Below are 24,288 nucleotides of genomic sequence, written 5' to 3' on the forward strand. Positions count from 1 at the left end.
TTTTCTTTGTCTTTATTTTTATATTCTCGGGCTAAATCCTTAGTCTTAATATGGAAGTTATACTCATCTTGTAGTTCGGTTTTTTGATCAGCTGAAGAATGTTCATATCTGTTACAAACATCACACTGGTCTTTTTTTGGTACCAGAAACGATATGTTAAATTCACAGGTAAATATTTGCCGGTATACTGCAGAACTTGCAATGTGTGAGATGTTGCTACTTTCACAAAACTCTTTGTAAAGATTATACATTTTTGCTACATTTAAAGTAGGTGGTAGTAACAACCGGTTGCTATCCTTACGGCAGTAATGACTTTCCACGGGCACAAAGGAACTTATATGTTGACGTACGGATTCTTTAACCTCTTCAGGCAATTGACTATTTTTTTTAACTTTACCGCGTTTATCGGCAAGGATAGTTACATTTTCTATACATTTTTGAGCAACCGTTTTGACTACTTGAGAACTTATATCTAATGTATTAAGAAAAAAGGTTCTGCATACCCGGACCTCTTCTGTGCCGTTTAAATGCGGCAAGTTATAAATGTAGGTATAGTTTCTTCTACTATTTACGGCAATTTCTTCATTTTTATCAGCCCTTAGCCGACATCTCGATTTTGGGAAAAATTTGACGTGCTTCGAAATAAAATCCCTTTGTCTGTCTATGTTGCCTAAGCCCCAATATTGATCAAACACTATCTTTCTATTTTCTTCACTAAATTTAGTTGAACACTTTAAAATGCAGGTACATGGACCTTTCATTTTTCGAGCAGACACAATATTGTTTTTCCAATTTTTATATTTTTTTCCACTATTTCTGAGCCCCTTGATTTTATTTCTTCTCCATTCACCTTCATTTCTTAATCGTTTACGAGTTCTTCTCTTCTTTGTCGTTTCATTACGGTCGCGTTCTTCAAAATTTTCATATTCTTCTTGCTGTGGTACATAATCTGAACCACTGTCTGTTTCATAAGGATCTGGTTCGGAAAGTGATTCCTCTTGGTCACTGGTTGCATTATGGGCAATGGAATCGTTTTGACTAGAAATCTTTGGAATGTCGTCAACCTCAGACTGATCAATGGTTACGGTGTAATTTTGAAGGGAGTCACCTGGAAAAAATAAAAACCAATATTTACCTTCTGCTTCATCAATATAAAAATATTTAAGCACCTTGAGGTGTTTGTAGAATTCTCTCAAGTTGTTTAAAGTCTGTAAGGTTATTTGTATCAGCTATGCTAAGAGGCTTGATATTTTCATGATGCATCGGAATTTGGTTTTCAACATCACCTACAAAATACAAAAACAAAGAAAAATCGTGTAGCAGCAAAAAAATATATTTAACATGGTAATATAACTGCTATATTTAAGCACCTTGAGGTATTTGTCGAATGGCTTCAAGCTGTTGAAAGTCTCCAAGCAGGCCATTATCAGTTATGCTGCTAAGAGGCATGCTGTTTTCGTTTTGCATTGAGATTAGGTTGTTAACATCACCTAGGAGAAAAATACGAATACCAAATAAAATCATGCTGCATCCAAAAAAAAAATGAGTAAGATTTTAATTAATTTTTTATATTGCAGTAACTGCTATATTTAGTCACCTTGAGCTATGTGTGGAAGTCCTTCAAGTTGTGTAAACTCTGCAAGAACGTCTTTATTAATTATACTACTAAGAGACATGATGTCTTCGTCATCCCTTGGGTCTTCAACAGCGCCTTGAAAAATACAAAAACTTAATAAAATCTTGCTACAGCAACCAAAAAAAATTATTGTTATTGGTATGAATTTTAATTATTTAATTTTGTAATAACTATGATATTTTAGATGTCTGGGGCTATAAAAGGTTTTCAAGTTAAGTTACACCTATTGAATAGCGAGAAATAGAACACAGAAAAAATAAAACCCAGGCATCTAGCCTTATAAGGAAAAAATAATTCGTGCCATTTTTCGTGCTGTAGTATCATATGTCCGAATCAAATGAACATAGGCTGTTTTACATGATATTATTTTTGGCTTTTTAAGTACATAAAGAAATCACAGGCATTTTATACCTTCCCTTACATACTGAATAATTTTACGGTTCCCAAGAAAACCCTAGACACATTAAAACCATAACCTCACAAAACAGAACGATACGTAAAATATTCGATTCTAGGTAAAAATATGATAATTTTACTTACCGGCTACAGTATTAGGAGCACTAGAAGCTGCTGGTTGATTAACAGCCCTTTTAAAAATTTTACAGGTTCTGCTTTTATACATTTTTTTAGCTAACAGGATAATAAACGTTTCTACGACGATCACTTAACAGAGCAGTACTAGTCTATGTCCAGCGTTAAAATGATAAAGTAATGTATGTTCACATAAAATTCTTCTGCATTGAAATATTTCAGTTGGTTGAACATAAGCTAGTTTGATTGCAGCTAATTTTAGACTCAAGGTTAAATATAGAGATACGATATTTCTGCAGCAAATTTTATAACATTTGAACTGGACATAGGCGTGAAAACCTCATTTTCACTAAAAATGGACTTAGCATACTTCTGCATTAACCCAGCGAATTAACTTTGTTACACTTTTAAAAGTAAATAGACTAACTTAAAGTGCATTTATTCCTATATGATATTAAGTTACATGAGAAAAAATATTTTGCACACCCATCTCAAAAAGTCACAAGCCGCCACTGTCTATTTTACATTTCCAGCCTTCATAATGCAGTATTCTTTCATAACGATAATCAAATGTACACCTATTTATGATATTGTTATAAATAATTACCTATTATGTTTATTTAATTGCTGCAGGTTGGGAATTGTTACTGGACTCCTTTGCATTGGCTCTAGTAATTAGTGTGGGGAATTTATTAATAAGTTAAATACTTAGTAGTATTTATATTTTTTAAATGGTAGAAAACTCCCTTGAAGTAAATGTACACCAAACTGTTCTGTTGTAATAAAGATTTTAGTTGAATAAGCTTATGTATATATTTTTTCCTTTTTTAACTAAATTTATCCATACCAGTGTCTATATCAATTTATCTTAACTATACAGGGTGGTCCGAATTGTATGCAGGAAACTTCGAGGGTAGATAGATCTCTTTAAAATAATAGGAGTTTGCCTTATAAACATAGGTCCGGTACGGCCTCGTTTTAGAGATACATGGTGTTGAAGTTGTTAAAAAAAAATTGATTTTTTGTTTATATCTCCGGAATCCATCAACCGATTTCAATATAATTTAATACAGATAATGTATGATAGTAGGCCTTGTATTAACTAAAATATGAGCTCTAAAGATCCAACCAGTGGTGTACAACTGGATAGGGTCACCCCTTTTTTTATAAAAAAAACCTACGCCACTGTATTTTTTACAAGCTGTTGTACCGAATTTATATTCTAATGCACAAAATACGTAAAAAAGGTAACTTGAATTTTTTCCCTAAAGTTCACCATTCTCAAGTTATTCATACCAATACAATCCCCTTGTGGCAGACACTTCTAACCATGATATTACAAGAATATTTATGTTTATGCTTAAAAGTAAGCGCAATTTTTAAGCACATCAACAAAATTCTTTACACTCATCGCTTTCATCTCTTTGGATTAAAACAATATTTGGAAAATCACGACAAAGGAATGAAATTTTAAAAGCATTTGACGATGATCCTTGGCTAAGTAGGTACACGAAGAACGTCTCGGCAACTTGGGGTGAATAAATCGAAAATTTGAAACGTTCTACGTTAGGATGGCAGAAATCTGTACCATTTACAACCTGTGCAAAATTTACTTCCGGGAGATGCATAGAGACGCCTGAATTTTTATCAGTGGTTGTTTCAATTCTTACTAGAAATACTTTGGACCTATGAGGCTACGTTAACAAGGCCAGGGGTAGTGAATTTTCACAATCTGGATATTTGGTCACAAGAAAATCCTCATGAAATTCGGAGTCATTTCTAAACTTTCTAGAAAACCATCTATTTGAATTATTAGAAGATGTTCCATTAAATCTACGACAAAATAGCTGGATACAAATGGATGGTGCTCCTGCGCATTTTAGGAGAATAATACAAGAATGGCTTAATGAAAATTNTAACTTCATAAACCCTTTTGCCGTTCGTGTTAAAATTTGGCATATTTATTTGAACTATTATTGCATATTATTTCTTAAAGCTTTAGTCAAATCGATATACTGGGTGCTAAGTTTTATCCAGCTACCTCCACCTTTTTAGTGGTCGTATTTTTTTTAGCAGCAACATTGAAAAGTTCGTTTTATTAAAGAAAAAAATATCTTGAGAAAATCGCCTAGAGAAATTCATAGTGCAATCTATAAAATAGATGGTTTTAACTCAACGACCAGAGCAATTTCAAATATATATTTTTTTATTGTCTTTATTAAAACTTCAATTTGTAAATACAATGAACAAAATGAAATACACAATGTACTTATAAGATTTCAGTTGAATAAAAGTGAATTTTGCTTAGGAATTAATTTTTACAGGCTATAACTTTGAAATGGCACCGTAATTACAAATTTATTTCTAAACAAAATTAATTTTGTAAAAACTCTCCTGACTTTTTTCGTTGACTGTCTTTTTTGGTTTTCGTAGTGATTTATTGTTATTCTCAAAAACATTTTTGTAATTTCGTGAATTAACAGTGCTCTGTGTTTTTAATGATTAATACGAAAAATGTTTTGGTATGAAACTCAAACATTTCTTGTACGGTTCATAAAATATGCTTCTTAGATTTGTAATATAATCTAAAATTCTGCAAATCAAAACAATATCAGCAGATGGTTTGACTAAACCACCTGTTTTTTTTTTTATTGAGAATAGCAGAATTACTTGTTTCATTAGTCAAAAGCACGGGACAAGTATAACATTTACTGTGTTTTAACAACGATCTTGTAATGAATGCAGCTAAATATTCAACAACAGTCGATATATTTTTTATCAGTACCTGCCCCATAAAAATCTTTTTCCCCTTGCTACGATCTCAGGGAGGCAGAAATACGTACTTATCTCAGTTTTATTAATATATTCCTGGTTACATACATTACACTTAAAATACAACTTTGTCAATACAGTGGGTAATTTTTCTTGACGTATAACAGTATAACAGTGACAGTTTATCGTGCGTACATCGTACAACCTCCTTCCAAGTCCCACTGCACACTGCCCCGCACTCTCCCCTCTAACGCACTTAGTCCCCACTTCATGATTAACATTCATGCGCGTCACACCCTATGTTCTCTTCAGATAGATCATCATTTCTACTTAAAACTATTAAAGCGTTATGGATAAGACTAGTATCTTTCTGTTTCTTTACAGAATTTTCTGATGAGATCTTTAAGATTTCAGTGTCACTGAAATCCTCACAATTCCCACTTCCTGAACCTTCCATGTCAGCATGGATTAAAAGTTTTTTTAATGTTTATAAATTCATAGCAAGTGGGATTGTTGCTGTACCTCCTTTCACTTGTGACAGCGCTAAAAAAGGTTTCCAAATGTTGGTAGACCCCACAGTCTGTATCATACCATCTCAATTTCAAAAAAATCCTTCGAGCGGTTTCCCACATATCCATCGATGGAGTTCGTGGTGGGACACCCTGTACAATAACCTGAACAATTGCAAAACATCGGTGATTTTTTATTGCTCGGTCACGTGCTTGTATTCATTGTCATGGATGTCTCGGCGACAATTCTAGAGGTACTCGCGACATCTGTAGAGCCTTGTGAGAATTCTTGGAAAGATGAAAAAGACGTGGTGAAAAGCTTTGGGAACTCTATGCGAGCAGAAGTGCTCTACATGGTTAATGGTCCTATTTTGCAGCGGGAAACGTGTCATGTAGGCTTTTCTTTTAGAAATATTGTGGCTGTTCAAGATATAGGTGAATTTTGATGTTTCGGCCTGCATACTACGACAGTAGAAGGATGAAGAAATAAAAACAGACTATTACATATTTATTTAATATGTCTCCTTATCCTCCTAAACACATTGTATGAAAGCAATTAAAAATACAGTAGAGTATGTGTACATATAAATAAACATATTTACACTATTATTAACTGAAAATTATTTTTAAGGAGGTTTATCTGATTTGGAATTGACGAACAAATATTCATAAAAAAATTAATATAAGCTTAATATGAAAATCCTCAAAAAAAAAAAATTATGACTAGTTTGGATACCCAAGAGACGAGATATTAATAAAATAATTTTTCACGATTTAGTACAGTCTTAAGAAAATGCAGATTTTCTTGGTCTTCCCACTTAGAATGCGCAACAATTGACGAATGGTTTCCACAGAAACTTGTATAAATAGGAAACCGATATCTAAGGAACCGTATGACAGCTTGTGGAAATCGATTAGGTACTTGTAAGATACATAATTTTGTAATAATTCTCCTTTAAACTGCTGTCGTTAACTAACTTATCTTCCATAGCGTGATAGCGGCAACGCCGCGGTCTCGACGTAGCGTATTATTTGAAATTCGCAGGTGTCCAAACAAATAGAATGATCAAATGGGAGCGAGCGAACGCCGAGCCGAACGCGTCAGCCAAGTGCAATGTTGCCAAATCTAAAGGTTTACTTTTTAGTCACTAGCGAATCTACAGAAACTTTCGTTAGACTTTAGACATACCTCCGTACCCGATAAACCTCCTTAATATCAATATGTGTGTCCACAAGTAAAATTCAGTACGCATAGCTTTCTCTACTGGATAACCATCTCATTTTTATTCATTACCTAGTATATACAAGTTATCACTGTACCTGCAAAATTATATAATGACCACAGATTCATGTGTTTTCTTAATATTCCTCTCAAATACTTAGTTGGAAAGAGAACATTCATTCAGTCGTTTTGTGCCCTAAGCAGGACTTTAGAAAGCAAAACTACATAAACCAATTTTAATGGTACTTTTTATATTATTCCTATTTCACGTAGCTTATTTCTCATTTTTGACAAAGTTCCTTCCCAGACAGTCTGCAGTGGCTCTCGAACCGTTTCTATTGGCAAATTTGTTATGATACTTATAGCTGCCTTCATTGTTGCTACAGCATCTCCTAAAATTTTATAAATATATGTATAACATGATGTGTTTTTGAAATATTTGAAGAAAACTGAAATTTTGGGAATTCGTATTTGATTGATTTCAACCTTGTTTGAGATGATATGGAAAATAGAAGAATACATTCTCATGACAACTTTTTGCTCTCTATCGAATGGCATAATCAATTTTTATATGTAACGTTTTGTCTTTCCAGGACCATCATCAACTTCATTTTTTTAAAAACGGCCCTGGAAATTTTTTAATTTTTTGCAAGCTTTCATGATGCTCAATACTGTACTGCCTCAGCCCGAACCAGATTCAGACATTTTGTCTTGAAAAATTCATCCTCAATGTATTCGTTCCAAATTTATTTAAATTTTTTATTTAGATTTCTATATTTATTGAATTATCGTACACTCTAAGTGTATGAACTATTACCATTACACGTTACAATAAAACATTAGAGTTTTAATCCCGTGACCATAGTTATTTCTAAGTTTCTCGAGTGCTTTAAATTTAAACAAATTCCGATCTAATTTTTTTCAGGGTATTCTTACAAATACATCTGACATGTTCTTTCACAGTTGAGGTTACAGGTATAATAAATTCCGATCGTATTACGCTTATCTTCATTTTCAACATTGGCCAAATGTATTGACTAAAAAAAACAAATTAGTTGTAATTATAAAAATTGCCATGAATAATGTGTTAAGAAACAAAAAACACTGTACTGAGAGTATTTATTTGAATTTGTCTGACTTTAAGTTATTGCCTATTATTGAATATGCCCTTCTCAAATGAAGATAAATATAATATTATCAAAATTTATTATACCTGTAATTGCAACTCTGACAGAGCGTGTGAAATGTATTTGGGTGAAATCTTGAAAAAGAACAGCCTCTTAGAACATTATTTCAAAAAGTTGATCAGAATTTGACTAAATTTGGAGCATTCGAGATACCTAAAAATAAATATTTAGGTTAGTTGAGGTTTGTTGTTTTTTAAGCTGTAGTTACAATATATTTTTTTAATTATGCTTGATTATTAATCACCCACATAAATCAACACGAGAAATAGCTCTGGATACTAATTTACCAAGAATTATGGAGAACCCCTAGACACAATCTTTACAAACCCTTTAAAATACACATTTCTCATTGCCTAAGACTAGGAGACACAGAATTGTGTTTTGCATATTCCAATTGGTTGCCTTAGCAATTACATAATCGTCCAAATTTTTTACATGAAGTTATAGGGTCAGATGAAAGTAAATTTTCTAATTGCGGTATTTTCAATAGAAATACACAGAACACATTTGGTCAATACAAAATCCAAGATAAAACAGGCCTACAAGCAACCAAATAAAATTTTCATTAAATGTATGGGATGGTGTTTTTGGAGACCACATACCACACACAGGACTTTTCAACTATGAGAGCAATTTAAACGGTAATAAACATCTTAATTTTCTGACTACCGAGTTCGAGGCATATATGCTGCATATTCCATTAAATATATTACCACACATATGGTTCCAACAAGTGCACTGTCATACAACACTAGAAACGTTAGGGGTTTTCTATATAAACAGTTTCCCGGACAATGAATAGGAAATGGTAGGGTAGACGAGTGGCCAGCACGGCCAACCGATGTATCCCCTTTGATTTTTTTAATGGGGAATGTTGAAAAAGAAAATGTATAAAGAAGTTCCCAACAACATAGAAGAATTGAGGGCAAATATCTTGAAAGGATTTAACTCTCCGAGGAGAAGAGATATTCAAAGGGCAGTACAAAATATTGCGAGACGAATAGATTTTTGTGTAGAAGAAAACTGAAATGTTTTTGAATATTTACTGTAATTTTTTAAAGTATGATAATAATTTAGAGATTTGGTTGTTCATATGCATTTTTCAGAATTAATTTGTCACAATAAAATTAAAATTGTAATTNTTAAGGAGGTTTATCTGATTTGGAATTGACAAACAAATATTCATAAAAAAATTAATATAAGCTTAATATGAAAATCCTCAAAAAAAAAAATTATGACTAGTTTGGATACCTAAGAGACAAGATATTAATAAAATAATTTTTCACGATTTAGTACAGTCTTAAGAAAATGCAGATTTTCTTGGTCTTCCCACTTAGAATGTGCAACAATTGACGAATAGTTTCTACAGCAACTTGTATAAATAGGAAACCGATATCTAAGGAACCGTATGACAGCTTGTGTAAATCGATTAGGTACTTGTAAGATACATAATTTTGTAATAATTCTCCTTTAAACTGCTGTCGTTAACTAACTTATCCTCCATAGCGTGATAGCGGCAACGCCGCGATCTCGACGTAGCATATTATTTGAAATTCGCAGGTGTCCAAACAAATAGAATGATCGAACGGGAGCGAGCGAAAGCCGAGCCGAACGCGTCAGCCAAGTGCAATGTTGCCAAATCTAAAGGTTTACTTCTTTAGTCACTAGCGAATCTACAGAAACTTTCGTTAGACTTTAGACGTACCTTCGTACCTGATAAACCTTCTTAATATGTGTGTCCACAAGTAAAATTCAGTACTGCATAGATTTCTCTACTGGATAACCATCTCATTTTTATTCACTATCTAGTATATACAAGTTATCACTGTACCTGCAAAATTATATAATGACCACAGATTCATGTGTTTTCTTAATATTCCTCTCAAATACTTAGTTGGAAAGAGAACATTCATTCAGTCGTTTTGTGCCCTAAGCAGGACTTTAGAAAGCAAAACTACATAAATCAATTTTAATGGTACTTTTTATATTATTCCTATTTCACGTAGCTTATTTCTCATTTTTGACAAAGTTCCTTCCCAGACAGTCTGCAGTGGCTCTCGAACCGTTTCTATTGGCAAATTTGTTATGATACTTATAGCTGCCTTCATTGTTGCTACAGCATCTCCTAAAATTTTATAAATATATGTATAACATGATGTGTTTTTGAAATATTTGAAGAAAACTGAAATTTTGGGAATTCGTATTTGATTGATTTCAACCTTGTTTGAGATGATATGGAAAATAGAAGAATACATTCTCATGACAACTTTTTGCTCTCTATCGAATGGCATAATCAATTTTTATATGTAACGTTTTGTCTTTCCAGGACCATCATCAACTTCATTTTTTTAAAAACGGCCCTGGAAATTTTTTAATTTTTTGCAAGCTTTCATGATGCTCAATACTGTACTGCCTCAGCCCGAACCAGATTCAGACATTTTGTCTCGAAAAATTCATCCTCAATGTATTCGTTCCAAATTTATTTAAATTTTTTATTTAGATTTCTATATTTATTGAATTATCGTACACTCTAAGTGTATGAACTATTACCATTACACGTTACAATAAAACATTAGAGTTTTAATCCCGTGACCATAGTTATTTCTAAGTTTCTCGAGTGCTTTAAATTTAAACAAATTCCGATCTAATTTTTTTCAGGGTATTCTTACAAATACATCTGACATGTTCTTTCACAGTTGAGGTTACAGGTATAATAAATTCCGATCGTATTACGCTTATCTTCATTTTCAACATTGGCCAAATGTATTGACTAAAAAAAACAAATTAGTTGTAATTATAAAAATTGCCATGAATAATGTGTTAAGAAACAAAAAACACTGTACTGAGAGTATTTATTTGAATTTGTCTGACTTTAAGTTATTGCCTATTATTGAATATGCCCTTCTCAAATGAAGATAAATATAATATTATCAAAATTTATTATACCTGTAATTGCAACTCTGACAGAGCGTGTGAAATGTATTTGGGTGAAATCTTGAAAAAGAACAGCCTCTTAGAACATTATTTCAAAAAGTTGATCAGAATTTGACTAAATTTGGAGCATTCGAGATACCTAAAAATAAATATTTAGGTTAGTTGAGGTTTGTTGTTTTTTAAGCTGTAGTTACAATATATTTTTTTAATTATGCTTGATTATTAATCACCCACATAAATCAACACGAGAAATAGCTCTGGATACTAATTTACCAAGAATTATGGAGAACCCCTAGACACAATCTTTACAAACCCTTTAAAATACACATTTCTCATTGCCTAAGACTAGGAGACACAGAATTGTGTTTTGCATATTCCAATTGGTTGCCTTAGCAATTACATAATCGTCCAAATTTTTTACATGAAGTTATAGGGTCAGATGAAAGTAAATTTTCTAATTGCGGTATTTTCAATAGAAATACACAGAACACATTTGGTCAATACAAAATCCAAGATAAAACAGGCCTACAAGCAACCAAATAAAATTTTCATTAAATGTATGGGATGGTGTTTTTGGAGACCACATACCACACACAGGACTTTTCAACTATGAGAGCAATTTAAACGGTAATAAACATCTTAATTTTCTGACTACCGAGTTCGAGGCATATATGCTGCATATTCCATTAAATATATTACCACACATATGGTTCCAACAAGTGCACTGTCATACAACACTAGAAACGTTAGGGGTTTTCTATATAAACAGTTTCCCGGACAATGAATAGGAAATGGTAGGGTAGACGAGTGGCCAGCACGGCCAACCGATGTATCCCCTTTGATTTTTTTAATGGGGAATGTTGAAAAAGAAAATGTATAAAGAAGTTCCCAACAACATAGAAGAATTGAGGGCAAATATCTTGAAAGGATTTAACTCTCCGAGGAGAAGAGATATTCAAAGGGCAGTACAAAATATTGCGAGACGAATAGATTTTTGTGTAGAAGAAAACTGAAATGTTTTTGAATATTTACTGTAATTTTTTAAAGTATGATAATAATTTAGAGATTTGGTTGTTCATATGCATTTTTCAGAATTAATTTGTCACAATAAAATTAAAATTGTAATTTTCTCGCAACAACTTATCGAGTGCCCAGGTGATGGTGATAGTTTAAATAACTAGGTGGATTTCACAGTGTCTAACGACACTTAGAGTGTACGATAATTCAAGAAACACAGAAGTCTAAACAAAAAATTTAGGATAAATTTGAAACGAATACATTGAAGACAAATTTTTCGAGACAAAACGTCTGAATCTGGTTCGGGCTGAGGCAGTACAGTACTGGGGGTCATGAAGGCTTGTAAACAATGTAATAAAATTTACAGGGGCATATATTAAAAAAAATGAAGTTGATGATCATCCTGGAAATATGACACGTAACGTAAAAATCGATTATGCCAGTCGAAAGACGGCAAAAAGTTGCCATGAAAAAGTGTTCTTCTTTTTTTAATATAACCTCAAACAAGGCTGAAATAAAACAAAAATGGATTTCAAAAATTTCGTTTTTTTTTCAAATATTTCGAATCCTAATCAGGTTAGCCTTGATTTTTAGAGGCATAATGTTGGTCCCCTAATTACGCAAGATTACAGTGCTGAAATTTGAAAATTTGCACCTCCTAACGAAATTCTATTCGGACTCTTCACAACCTCCAGTTGAATTGAATTATTTTTTACGAAAATGTACAATAAATGTAATGTAATAAAATTTCCAGGATCGTATTTAAAAAAATTAAGTTACAGATGGTCCTGGAAAGAGGAAATTGATTAAGCCATTCGACAGAGGGCAAAAAGTTGCCATGAGCAAGTGTTTTTCTTTTTTCCATATCACCTCAAACAAGTCTGAAATGAAACAAAAACTTATTTCCAAAATTTTTATTTTTTTCAAATATTTTGAAAACTAATCATGTTAGCCTTGATTTTTTAGAGACATAATGTTGGTCTCCTGATTACGCAACTTAGCCCCCATTTAAGCTAGTTTGTATCTCTTACTGTTTTCAAGATCCCTGTAGTGAGAAGAAAAAAATTTGTAACAGCCTGTATAAACTCGAAAAAATTTTGCAAACAAAACAGTTTTGTACTACCTCCAAAAAAATATCTTAGAAGATAACATTTACGAGTTAATTGTATTTTTATATTTGCCCAATAAATCCCAACACAATGTAATTAATTTAAATTTCCAAATACCGTTACAGTAGATGTTATCCAAAGCTTTTTTCAATAGATTTTGAGAAGCTTGAGCACTTTTAATTTCGCCATCTTTTATGCACTGGCAAATGGACTCTGCTAATTTTGGCAAAATATTGATACTATTACCCATTATGCAAGTAAACCCACTTGCAACAGCACCTAACATGACCTACAAATAGAAAAAATAAATAAATTCATTGTAACTTGATATCAGACATTACCTCATCCGTACCCATGAATACGACAAATTTTTCTGGATTAAGAGTCAATGCAGATAAACTTTCTTGCAAATCATTCGTGCTATATATCAATCCAACAAAAGAGTCTATTTCTCCTGTTATATCAAGCAAAAATGAGCTCATATCAACTAAAATAATAATAAAATATTATGCATATTGTCCATTAAAATTAAATTGTTGTATTTGCAATTTTGATATAAAAATTTAAAATTCACGTTTTTTTATACCAATTTTTAACAAAACTACGTTAAAAATACACTTGATCAAAATATACTTACTATTAATCTGTGTATACTTCGGATAGTGGTGATATAAAATAGGCACTTTTTCTGTATAATCTGACACAATTTTAATATATCTAATAAGATCCAAATGATTTTTTGGTCTATTATACAGATCTGGCATCAGTACAATTGCTCCGACTTTTACTTTTTCAGCATGAATTGCCTAAAAAGGCATGATTAATTTACTATTTTCATACTATAACAAGCCACTATATACTGGGTGGTCCTTAGTTATGTTCTGATAATAAAGGGATTGAGTTTTTAGATCCTACAGAATAAAATACCTTTGAACATAAGTACCTATATCTTAAGCAGCCCAGTTTTCAAGACAAATAATTTTTACTTTAACTTAACGCACGCATATTCATGCGTAGTTCAGTAAATTTATAGTAACCTTTTGAGGGTTTTAGAAAATCTAAGCAAGTTAAAAATAAATATCTCTTCACTCTACCAGTTATACAAGTTTACAAGTTGACAATATATTCAGGATAAGGATATTTTTCCTTCTTACGTTTATCATTACATTTCCTGAACATACATCTGATACAGAAAATCGAATATGGTACTACAAACATAATCGCACTCCACAGAATGCTTTTATGAAACCATTAATACCTTAATTAATCATAATTATTGAGTATTTTTACAACAAAACAGGAAAGGTATATTCTGATGTGTACATGGATGCTCATGTTTTCCATGAATTTTCACTGTGAAAAATTAAATGCGTCATTGTATTTCGACATTTTTATAGTTAGATGGATTTTCTTGTTCTATCACTGTCTTACTAAAAGTGAGATTTATTGTCTATAAAATGCTAAGCTTAACAACTTTATCAAAAATTCTTTGTATTGAGATGAACTTATTGCTAATCTGATAAAGTTATTTTTAAATTAAAAATAAATTAAAATATTTTTGTTTTCCTGAACAATTTTTCATTTTTTTTTTCATGACCTGCTATTAATTTCAATAGAATTTTCTGAAGACGTTCCTCAATCATAAGAATATATTTCGATAGATATCTGCTGATGGAAAATGGTTCCATTTTTCAACAACGTAATTAAAAATTATAAAAACAAATGAAAGAATTAAAAAAAGTGAACAAAAACCAAATCTCATATCAAGTCATGTTCTTAAATAGTGAATTAAATTCAAACAGAAAATATCAGATCATAATTAAATAAAAATAGAGAAATTTGAAGCTGGTTATCCAATTCTCGATTAACTGGTCGAAATCCGATCAGAAACATTTTTCTCATGCCCATTGAGTACTTGATTTTAAGACCTTAACAATAAAAATCAAATCTATTTAATAGTTTAATATTCATTTTATTTTTAGCAAGATTTATGACATGAAATGTGTCAGTAGATTACTTGATTGACACTACAAGTCTTTACGCAACTGTACAGCTTCAAATCAAAACAAAAATTTGAATACAACTGTGAAAAAGATGGTCGAAAACAGGGAAAGCCAGAAGGAACTAATATTTATTTTGTACTTACTTATTTTTGCTTGAGTGTGACAAAACTAGTTGGAAGAGATTTGACTCAGATTAATGAAATAATAAGTGGAAAATTACTTTTGAACAAAATGGAAAAAATATTTCCTTTGAAATATAATGAAAAACCAAATGGACTAATAGAATTTTAAAAACACTAAATCACATCAAAATTCTAGGATTTTCCAGTATATATAAATTTAAAGAAGTTTTAAATTTAAATAGTTTATCAGTTCCAGTTTTATTAAAAACTTGTATCTTGAAAACTAGCTCATTTAGGACAAATGTTCATAGGACTTTTCTTTTTTAAAATAACCTAGTCTTTATTATAGCAACTTTTTTAAAAACCGCCCTGTACAAAATGACTTATTTTATTTTTATTTCAAAATTGTACGTTACCATATCAATAACACTTTTTAAAGGGGCTCCTCCAATTTGCACCATTAAAAACTGATTTTTTTCTTTACAAATTTCAACCCAATATTCTGTCAGTGACTTTCTTTCTTCTGGAGTAAGAGATACACCTTCTCCCATTACATCATTGACTAAAAGTAATTCCGTGAATGAGTTTTTGTTGGATTTAAACTTTCAATGTATTGAACATTGCTATACATATTCCTTTCAGCTGTGTAATCCGTTATAAATCTACACTGGGTAATGAAAATATGTTTTTTTCTTTCTCCCATTAATAATAAATTAATAATTTTGTAGGTTTTCTATTTTTCAAGTGAGTTTTTTTTAACAGATAAAAGGAATAAAGTATATCAAATTTTTTATGATAGGTATATATTAACTTACGTAATATTCCTTTAACACCACAAGCTTTTAAAAATTTTGCATATGGGCCAATTAATTTATAATTTATATCTTTTGCCCTAAAATTAAAGAATAAATAAAACTTTGTATTAAGTATGAAATACAATTTGTAGTACAGCGACTCATAGTTTTATCACCATTTATAACAAATATCAAAATTTGTTGGATTTTGTCAAAAACATACACGGTGTCCCACCAGGAATAGCCACTATCGATATCTCGGAAGGTACTAATCCGACAAATCTCAAAATTTGGCAACCTAACAAAGGCAGTAGAGGCAACACAGCTAAAATATTTAGAACTTTATGGCACTTCCGGTTATACCGGAAGTTGAAATTAACTTTCTTATTTTAAACAGGAGACCCTATATATTATTGCATTTTTGGATTCTAGTTGAAATTTGAGGGTCACTTTATTAACTATTCCCTATACCTAAGAGTTATAGATTTTGAGATTCATTTTTAAGAAAAAATTTGACAGATGCGAGGGTCCGCAGAGATGCTAGTAACTCTTTTCAGAAGCGTGATTTTTGGTACATGTAAAGGGCATAGGCAACACTAAATCATGGTACCTATACTAACAAATTAAAACATTTAATACTAGGTGTTTCATTTTTTCTGTTACATTTTGATAACTTCAAACAACTATAACTTTGTTAACTTAATCTGTCATATGCAGATCAAAATTTCCTTTCTAGCCATATAAGCATTATTAGGATTGCCATTACTACTTTTAGAGATATTCGCAATTTTCTATTTTTTGGACAGTTTTTCTCATATCAGACCTTTTATCAAATTGGCCATGACCAAAAACAATTAAAATAACTTGACATTTCTCAAGTTCATTGTCAAATGCTTGTGCCTCTAAAAGTTTTTGCCGAAAATTTAAATAAAAATGGTTGGAGATCGTTTATACTAATGAGGATTATTTTAATTTGTTTGTTATTTATGGAAAATGTGACAAAGTAATTTCAAGAGCATGTAGAGAATTTGCTGCTCAATATTCAGAAAAACAAAAGGCTGTTACTATTAAAAAACACCAAGAAACGCTTTTCATTCATTTAACGTAACAGTGCCTTATTTTAACATTATTTCTACAAAAAACCACCAGTGACGTATTTTTTTCTTGGGAAAACAGAGTGGCATCTTCAGTAGCACGCCACTGGTTAATGCCAAGAGGTTAATATTACATTCAATAAAAGGTCTAATTAAGTGAATATGCTGTAGTAAATTTCATACAAATCGTTCAGCGCAATATGAAGGTATGACAGAAAATATAATTTGTTTTGGAAACTTGAAGACCCTGCATCTCGAATACCACATCCCCCAGGAAAAAAGTTTATAGAGCAAGCTCTACTTATTTTTTGGCAACTAATTTATCCCCTGCAGTTTCTGTGTTTAAAGTGAAATCACCCTGTATATGTATATTCTACAAAAAGTAATTTAAATTTATTACCTTGATCTTTGGAACGGAGTAACTGCAGGACATAGTAATCCCCGAAAAGAAAATTTCTGCTGAAATGAAAATAGCTTTATTTTAGAAGTTCTGGTTCCTAATAAGTGGTCACATAATTACACTATAGATTCAATAATGCTAACCAATTGTTTAATAATTTTGAAAATTTTTCATTATTACTAATCTATCTTTACAAAATTTATCATATTGATGTTAATTAAACATAATTAGTCAGCATGAAATGAAAAATCATTAATATGAAAAGCTGAATAGAAAATAATAAACAATAGTAGTAATCCATCCACTAGAATCATTGAAACTTTTAACTTAGTACTAGAGATTCCACTCTACAGAGGAAGAAAATACCATCAATTCAGAAGCTGATAGAGCATGACAAAATAGGGCGATTCTTTCCTGTGAACCAAGGGTTTTCTTTCTTCTGTTTTTGAGATACAGGTCGCCAAATATGATTTTTCTTAATTCAAATTTTAACCTTATTTTTGAGAAAAATGCAACTGACAATAAACAAATTTTTGACTGCCAATAACATTTTGAAAAGGCAAGATTGTACTAAGCTAACTTGATCTAAATTGGTTTATTTTCATCCAAAAAAACTATGCTTGAAGAATGGTCTATTTGCTTCTACTGGTGAACTTTGGGACAGTCCATTGAGTTTTTAATGAATTCAATGAGAATGGTATATTTATGTAAATTGAAATTTTACATGATGATATACCACACGCGATGTAAAAGAACTAACCTTAAAAATGTTGTCATAGAAATGTCTCTAGGATAGATGGTAACTAGCGACCCTAACAGATAATCAAAATTTATCACCCTTAAAAAATTACCTGTACCAAATTTCGGTATAGTATGCTGTTTTCTGGATATCATGTGGCAAAACTTTGGTATTAAAAAACTGTTTTTTACGCCTTGTAATTTAAAAAACAAGATGACAAGTCCATCCATGTTCTACAGGAAGAAATTTTCTTATTTCTTGATGTTCTATCATTTCCCAAATGTTTTTTTAATGTTTTTTTTAAACACCCTGTACAGTTTATATTTTATTTCAATAATAAACAAATGTGTCAAAAAAATATTATAATTGTGTCAGAACATCAAATTTTTTTCAAATTTGATCAAAATAGTTTGAAGATAACTTCAAAATTAACTTTCATAACATAAAATTATTTTGAAAAAACTGATTTTGTAAAATTAGGGAAATAATAATAAAATGTTACTCCAAGAATGGCCCCAAAAGCTATCGGTTTAATTTTCTGAATAATATATTTTGTTTTTCTATCCGTCTTTCATTTAATTAGATAAAAGAGAACTATAATTAAAAAAGTTTGGTTAGTTTGATGGTTTTATAGATAGATTTGGCAATATACAATGAATGGAGTCAAAGCCGACTTTCAAAGCATTGTATAGCTGTTCATGATTTGCAAAAGTAGCAGTGACATGACGTAAGTCATGTGACCTAGGATAGTGGATTCTTTTTTGGTAACGATTAAGTGTTAAAACAATGAAAATATTTATTTATTATAATAAAATTTATGAAAATACTTTGTAAGATCACATCAAATTAATTTTTTTTTAATGAAATAAATATTAGAGAGGCAGCTTACTATTTTATTTAAATAGATAAAGACATAATTAAAATTGTTCAAGAAATAATTTCATATGAATGTAAATAAATACAAAAATTTTTATTTACAGTTGCATCAACATACTATAACTAAAATCTGCATCTAAAATTGAACATAAAACTTCTAACTTTTTACTGTTTATTGGTAAAATGGAAAAGCTTTTACAAATATGACTTCCACTTAATAACTGCATATTTTGTAATGTCAAGTAAATATTTGTATGATAAATTTTTGGGTAAGTAACAAAAAATATAATTAGTGTACTTCATTGGCGGCTCGTGACATTGATAATAGGCGAAGCATATTCATGGATTGACTAAAAAGAAAAAAAAAAGCGCTGCTGGCGAAAATTTTCAAATTTTCAAGGTCAAACAGCTTTAAATGAATCTGGAAATTTTTAGTTGCATTTGCAATATTACCAAAAAACTGATGTTCGTGAGAAGGATTTTCATTTAGATTTTATAAAAAATAGAAATATTAGCTCGGCTTGTAGACTTCTGCGAACATTAACACACACCGTACATGAAGAAGCTTTGTGGTTGCAATCTCGCGTGGAAACTTTCGAACGTATGCATCACAAAACATATAATACACGTTGTCTTTTGACTTCCCCTTTTTTCCATATCGAGAGAATAAGGCACAGGTCATATCGCAATTTAAAAAATTCCTTTTGTCCTCAATTTTCCATCTGGAAAATGGCGTTTCAAATAAAATACTTACTGGATCATCCATAGGAAACATTTCTGCAATTATTATACAAAACAAATATTAACAAAGAACTGTTATATGTAATCATGCACTGGGCTTATCGTATAAACTGAAACTGAAACTGTTAAAGGCAGGAGGCAGGCGATGGGCGATGCTGCTTCAATTTCTGCGTCACTCGTTCCCCACGCGCCATAATTTAATCACATATTGGTCGCCTCGTTGCCATGACAACCACCATAAACAATGCTATGAAGAGTAGCAGGATACAGAATGATTTCAATCTGCGTCACCTGCGTATACTATATGTTGTATAGTCCGAGATTGATATTCGTGCTCAACGAAGGCAATGTTTTTTTTAGGTGTTCACCACGCAACTATTCTGTTTATTTCTGCGTATTAAAAAACAAACACAATACATTTTCAATATAGAATTATACCTAAATTATAAAATTTATATAAAATTAAAAATAATTTTAAATTGCACAACCAAAGGGAAATTTTAGGTGAAGCGGTGCGTCACTTGCGTCACCTGACAGGTCCCTCACAACTTTATCTTTAGGAAATGCAAAAATATAAAAAGTTCTCATCCAATTTGTCATTAACAAGATGTTAATGGTATTACCATATTTAAAGAACACTACTCCCTTTTTACATTTTTCTGAATATTCTCCATAGAGCATAACACTATGTAACTATTTTACAAAAATTGTTCTTTAGACACAATTCAAAATAAAGAATAAAAAACAAACAAATTCAACACAAAAATACAAAAGAAATTGTCACCAAACAACAACCACAAATATAGGATGGAGAACAGCGGCTTACACAAATACAAGATATAAAATATGCAGATATTACAAATTGTGTATGCTAAGCTTACAAATGCTCTGAGTCGTGATATGAGACTAGTTCCATCTCATATCTCATTGTTTGTCTTGGCCCCTTACCGCCTCTCTCTACATTTCATCCATTTATAAAATTCGTGGCATCAAAATTGACTTCAAACTACTTTGATCAAAAAAATCTTGTCGTTAATTTTATAGTCCAACACAGGTCTTAGTTAAATAAAAAAAGGATTGTAGTGTGTTAATAATTAAACGATTTAAATATACAGGCAGATTTCCGATTGAAGTAAATCAACCGAAAGGCCAATTTATTGACACTGAAATGCAGACAAAATTTATAATTTTAAAAACTCCTCTAATATTTTTTTATACTGCAAAATAAGGGCAGCTTTTTCTTACATGACTTCCAGATTATTTCATTTTCTAAACACCGTATCAAAAAATAAACTTTTTGTGAACCTTATATGATTGTAGATCAATTTTTGCAACAAAAAATTTAAATATAATACTTTGTAATTCAAATTTAACTAACCTGTACGCCCGATGTTGTAGTTGTTAAATGTCTTCTATGTTTCATAGCACTCATATGCTTAAATATTTCTGTTTTCCCACATTTATAGTCTTTTTTGCAGAACCTACAATAAAAATAATGTGGTCCATGAATACTCTCGGATATCCAAGGTTTTACGGAAGGAATTGCTTCCCACTCTTTTTTATACTTTTGTGAATAATATTTCTAAAAATATTAATATATAATAAAATATTTAAGAAAAACATTACAATTAAAACCTTTTTCTTTAATGATCCATCAGCAGACTCAGGCTCTTTAGCCTTTTCTCCTACAACAGCTTGTTTTTTAGTTTTTATTTTCATTCTTTTCGAAAGTGGTTCATCTGAATCTGTATCACTTCTATTATTTTCATCTGGTTCATAGTCAGAATCGTCTGAAACTTTAAATACAGAAAATAGGTCTTTCGCTGTCTTTGGAGGTTGATCTTCTTTTGAATTTTCTACTATATCTATTTGTATTAATTCTACACTCTCCTTATCACTGGAATTTTCCATTTTTAATTGTTTTCACACAAATTAATATCCACAATCTACTTGTATAACAATTCAAATATATTGTTCAAAGATGGTAATGTATCCATAAAAGAGTGTCGTCATGAATAATTCAGATTTTCTGTAAGAACAAATTAGAAGCACATAAATAATTTTATTTGTAGCACAAAATAGGTATAGATGTTCATTTATATAAAGTTATTACTGCCACTCTAACCAAACGTATAAACTGATTTAGCACGTTTTTTGTCCGGCAAATCGAGCAGTTTTGTATTTTTTCACAGATTTTATATTTGCATTTCCGTTTGGTTCAAAAATACACAAATTACATACGAAAAATCATAAATGCATCTAATGATAATGACCTAATGTAACTCAACATTCAACAATCAACATTCAACATAATCACTAAACTGAAGTTTGAAGCAAGAGCGATTTTTATATCCTATAGAATAGACCAACGAATTCTAGCCATCTATGGACCGCCGCCATTATTCTATGGCTAGAAATTGGCCTCAATGATTTGGGATCGAGGGGGATTATCCCTCTTTATCCTGCCTCATCTCGNGAAATAAATTTTTAAATGGTAAACAAATAATAAGACAAAAAGTTACATTGGAAATAAATTTTAGGGGTTGCGTTTTCCACCCCTTACAACTATGGGGTAAACCAAATAAATTACTGGCTAAGTGTCTTTTTGGTAGTATGTTTTACACTTATTTAGTTACACCCTGTATATTGTTTATAATATCTTTAGCATCTCTTTAAATAGATCTTCTATCCTTGTTTCTTATCTATTACCCATCGAAAACATTTTACTTCTAAGTTGGTTCTTAGAAAGAGAATGTTGTCTCTCTCTGAACAATAATTCACTTGTTTATCCCTTCTTTCCAAAAGTTATCTTTTTCTAAGACCAAATTGTTAAGAGCAGCAAATGTAGTTAGTCATAATATGGTCACGGTCATCAACTAAATCATCTACCAAGTTAATTATACAAGGCCCATAATGACTTTGAACTTGATGGGTAAGTACTGGGAAAATGTTCACCTTGACTTCATTAAAAAATCAATTATTAGAAGTACCTATAGGATGTAACCTACTTAATACTTAATCTATTATTTCTTTTGTATTTAATATATCCTGATCCGCAACAGCGGTCAAGTAATAATATATTTAAAATAAAGAGTTGTTTTATTTGTTCAGCCTACATACACAACTACAACTTAAATGGAAAACTTTCAGTAGCCAATAATTCTACTTACTACATTCGAGAAATTTACATTATGGGTGTAGGGAATCTGACAATGATATAGTGGGATATTTCACGGTATGTCTTGTTAAATATGGTACTGTATGCCACCTACGCTCAATGTGTGTGTGTACAATAAATGTAGAAGGGCGTTTGTTAAGGCAACAGCGAAGCCATTTCCGTTTCATCTCAAATGATAAGGGGTTCAGAGGTGTCTCAATTGACTGAGGCGTACATGTTTTATAATTAATCAACCTACTTCAGCTTTGTGTGACATGTGTGAAGGAAATTTATTGTGCGAATTATTTCTAGCGTTTACCAAATTATGTGCTGTAGTAATTTTAATGATGCTTTTTCCGCTTGAAGTATCTATTCTTTTAGTTTCGAATTATTTGTGGACACGTTAAGTAATGTGAAAATCGTGTATGAAAATTATTCAAAGATGCAATAAATTAAAAATTATATAGGTACAGAGATAAGTATATCTGAAAGATTATTTAAGAACTTTTATTAATTAATCCTTGAATGGAGTTCAATACTACACCCCCAATACGTTAAGATGTATAAGTGGTTGTATACGCTTAGTTAATATAATCATGTGTGCGATAACTGCCATCTACGGTGGCTTCTGGAAAAGCTACCATACCTCTAAACAAGTATAATATTTCAGTCAACGTCTAATTCAATTCAACCTATCAAACGCTGTCATTTAACTCATTGATTGACAGATGTCGCAACAAACAGCATAGTATCTTTGAGCATATACTATTTTATACTCGAAAAATTGAACATAAGGCTCTTTTTCGCGAGTGAATATTGGTGAATACGTCTGACTTGTAGTTACTGTTTCTATCTCTTTTAATCTTATTTCTAACCTTGTCTAACCTGAATAGATCGCGAAAATGTATATATTCACTATTCAGTGGTGCCTGTCATATGTAGGTACTTTGACTACTTTGACATATGGGTTCTAACTAGTAACTTCTAACCAGTAATTTGTCATCCTTTAATTGCTTCCAGTAATCTAGTGTTGTGGGAATTGGTGTTATCTCACTATATATGTATTTGCTTCAAATAAAACTGAAGGAATATATCAATGCTTCTTTGCAATATTTTTAAGTGGCAAATTTAAAAAGCGTGAAAAGTATGTAGATTCTGATGTTGCAAGATATGCGAATATTCGACATAATCGTTATCGTAAGAGAATGGAATTTGGTCATTTATGTCAATGGCTACAAAACAGAAATTGTGACATGGCTCTATATTTTTTGATATTTTTGTGGAATGAGGATGATGATGTTCCTTATTTATGTTATAAGTTTAGAGAATCATATCATATATTCTCTATTCCAGAAAAAAATTAAACTAGAAAGAGGTTAGGTTGGTTTTTTATGTAATTCATACGAAAAAGACCTGAATTACAAATGATTCTACCAATATTATCT

The 24,288-nt window shown here is 31.1% G+C and overlaps 1 protein-coding gene across 3 annotated transcripts; it reads right to left on the reverse strand.

The window, feature by feature from the left end:
• Positions 1 to 9,079: 9,079 nt before the first annotated feature.
• On the reverse strand, positions 9,080 to 21,999 carry LOC108916358 (N-acetylneuraminate lyase). 3 transcript variants are annotated; one of them, XM_018722589.1, is made up of 10 exons: positions 21,960 to 21,999; positions 21,322 to 21,715; positions 21,065 to 21,268; positions 17,331 to 17,389; positions 15,858 to 15,934; positions 15,459 to 15,604; positions 13,555 to 13,723; positions 13,259 to 13,404; positions 13,035 to 13,206; positions 9,080 to 9,982 (listed from the first exon to the last, which is right to left on the reverse strand). In XM_018722589.1, the coding sequence occupies exons 2-10, from the start codon at positions 21,595 to 21,597 to the stop codon at positions 9,840 to 9,842; spliced, it is 1,392 nt and encodes a 463-aa protein (XP_018578105.1). In that variant the 5' UTR covers positions 21,598 to 21,715; positions 21,960 to 21,999; the 3' UTR covers positions 9,080 to 9,839. The 3 variants fall into 3 exon arrangements, with proteins under 3 accessions (XP_018578105.1, XP_018578106.1, XP_018578104.1); XM_018722590.1 differs by having other exon boundaries at positions 17,331 to 17,386; positions 21,322 to 21,988; XM_018722588.1 differs by having other exon boundaries at positions 21,322 to 21,988.
• Between the last annotated feature and the right edge of the window lie 2,289 nt (positions 22,000 to 24,288).

Source organism: Anoplophora glabripennis, unplaced genomic scaffold (genome assembly GCF_000390285.2).
Source record: "Anoplophora glabripennis isolate ALB-LARVAE unplaced genomic scaffold, Agla_2.0 scaffold1907, whole genome shotgun sequence".
NCBI lineage: Eukaryota > Metazoa > Arthropoda > Insecta > Coleoptera > Cerambycidae > Anoplophora > Anoplophora glabripennis.

Bases quoted from the DNA above. Each gene is read 5' to 3' on its own strand.
- LOC108916358 (XM_018722589.1), bottom strand. From the start codon at position 21,597: ATGGAAAATTCCAGTGATAAGGAGAGTGTAGAATTAATACAAATAGAT. The intron at 21,269-21,321 runs GTTTTAATTGTA...TAATATTTTTAG, and splicing joins ATGGATCATTAAAGAAAAAG to AAATATTATTCACAAAAGTA. The intron at 13,405-13,554 runs GTAAGTATATTT...TTATTATTTTAG, and splicing joins GAAGTATACACAGATTAATA to TTGATATGAGCTCATTTTTG.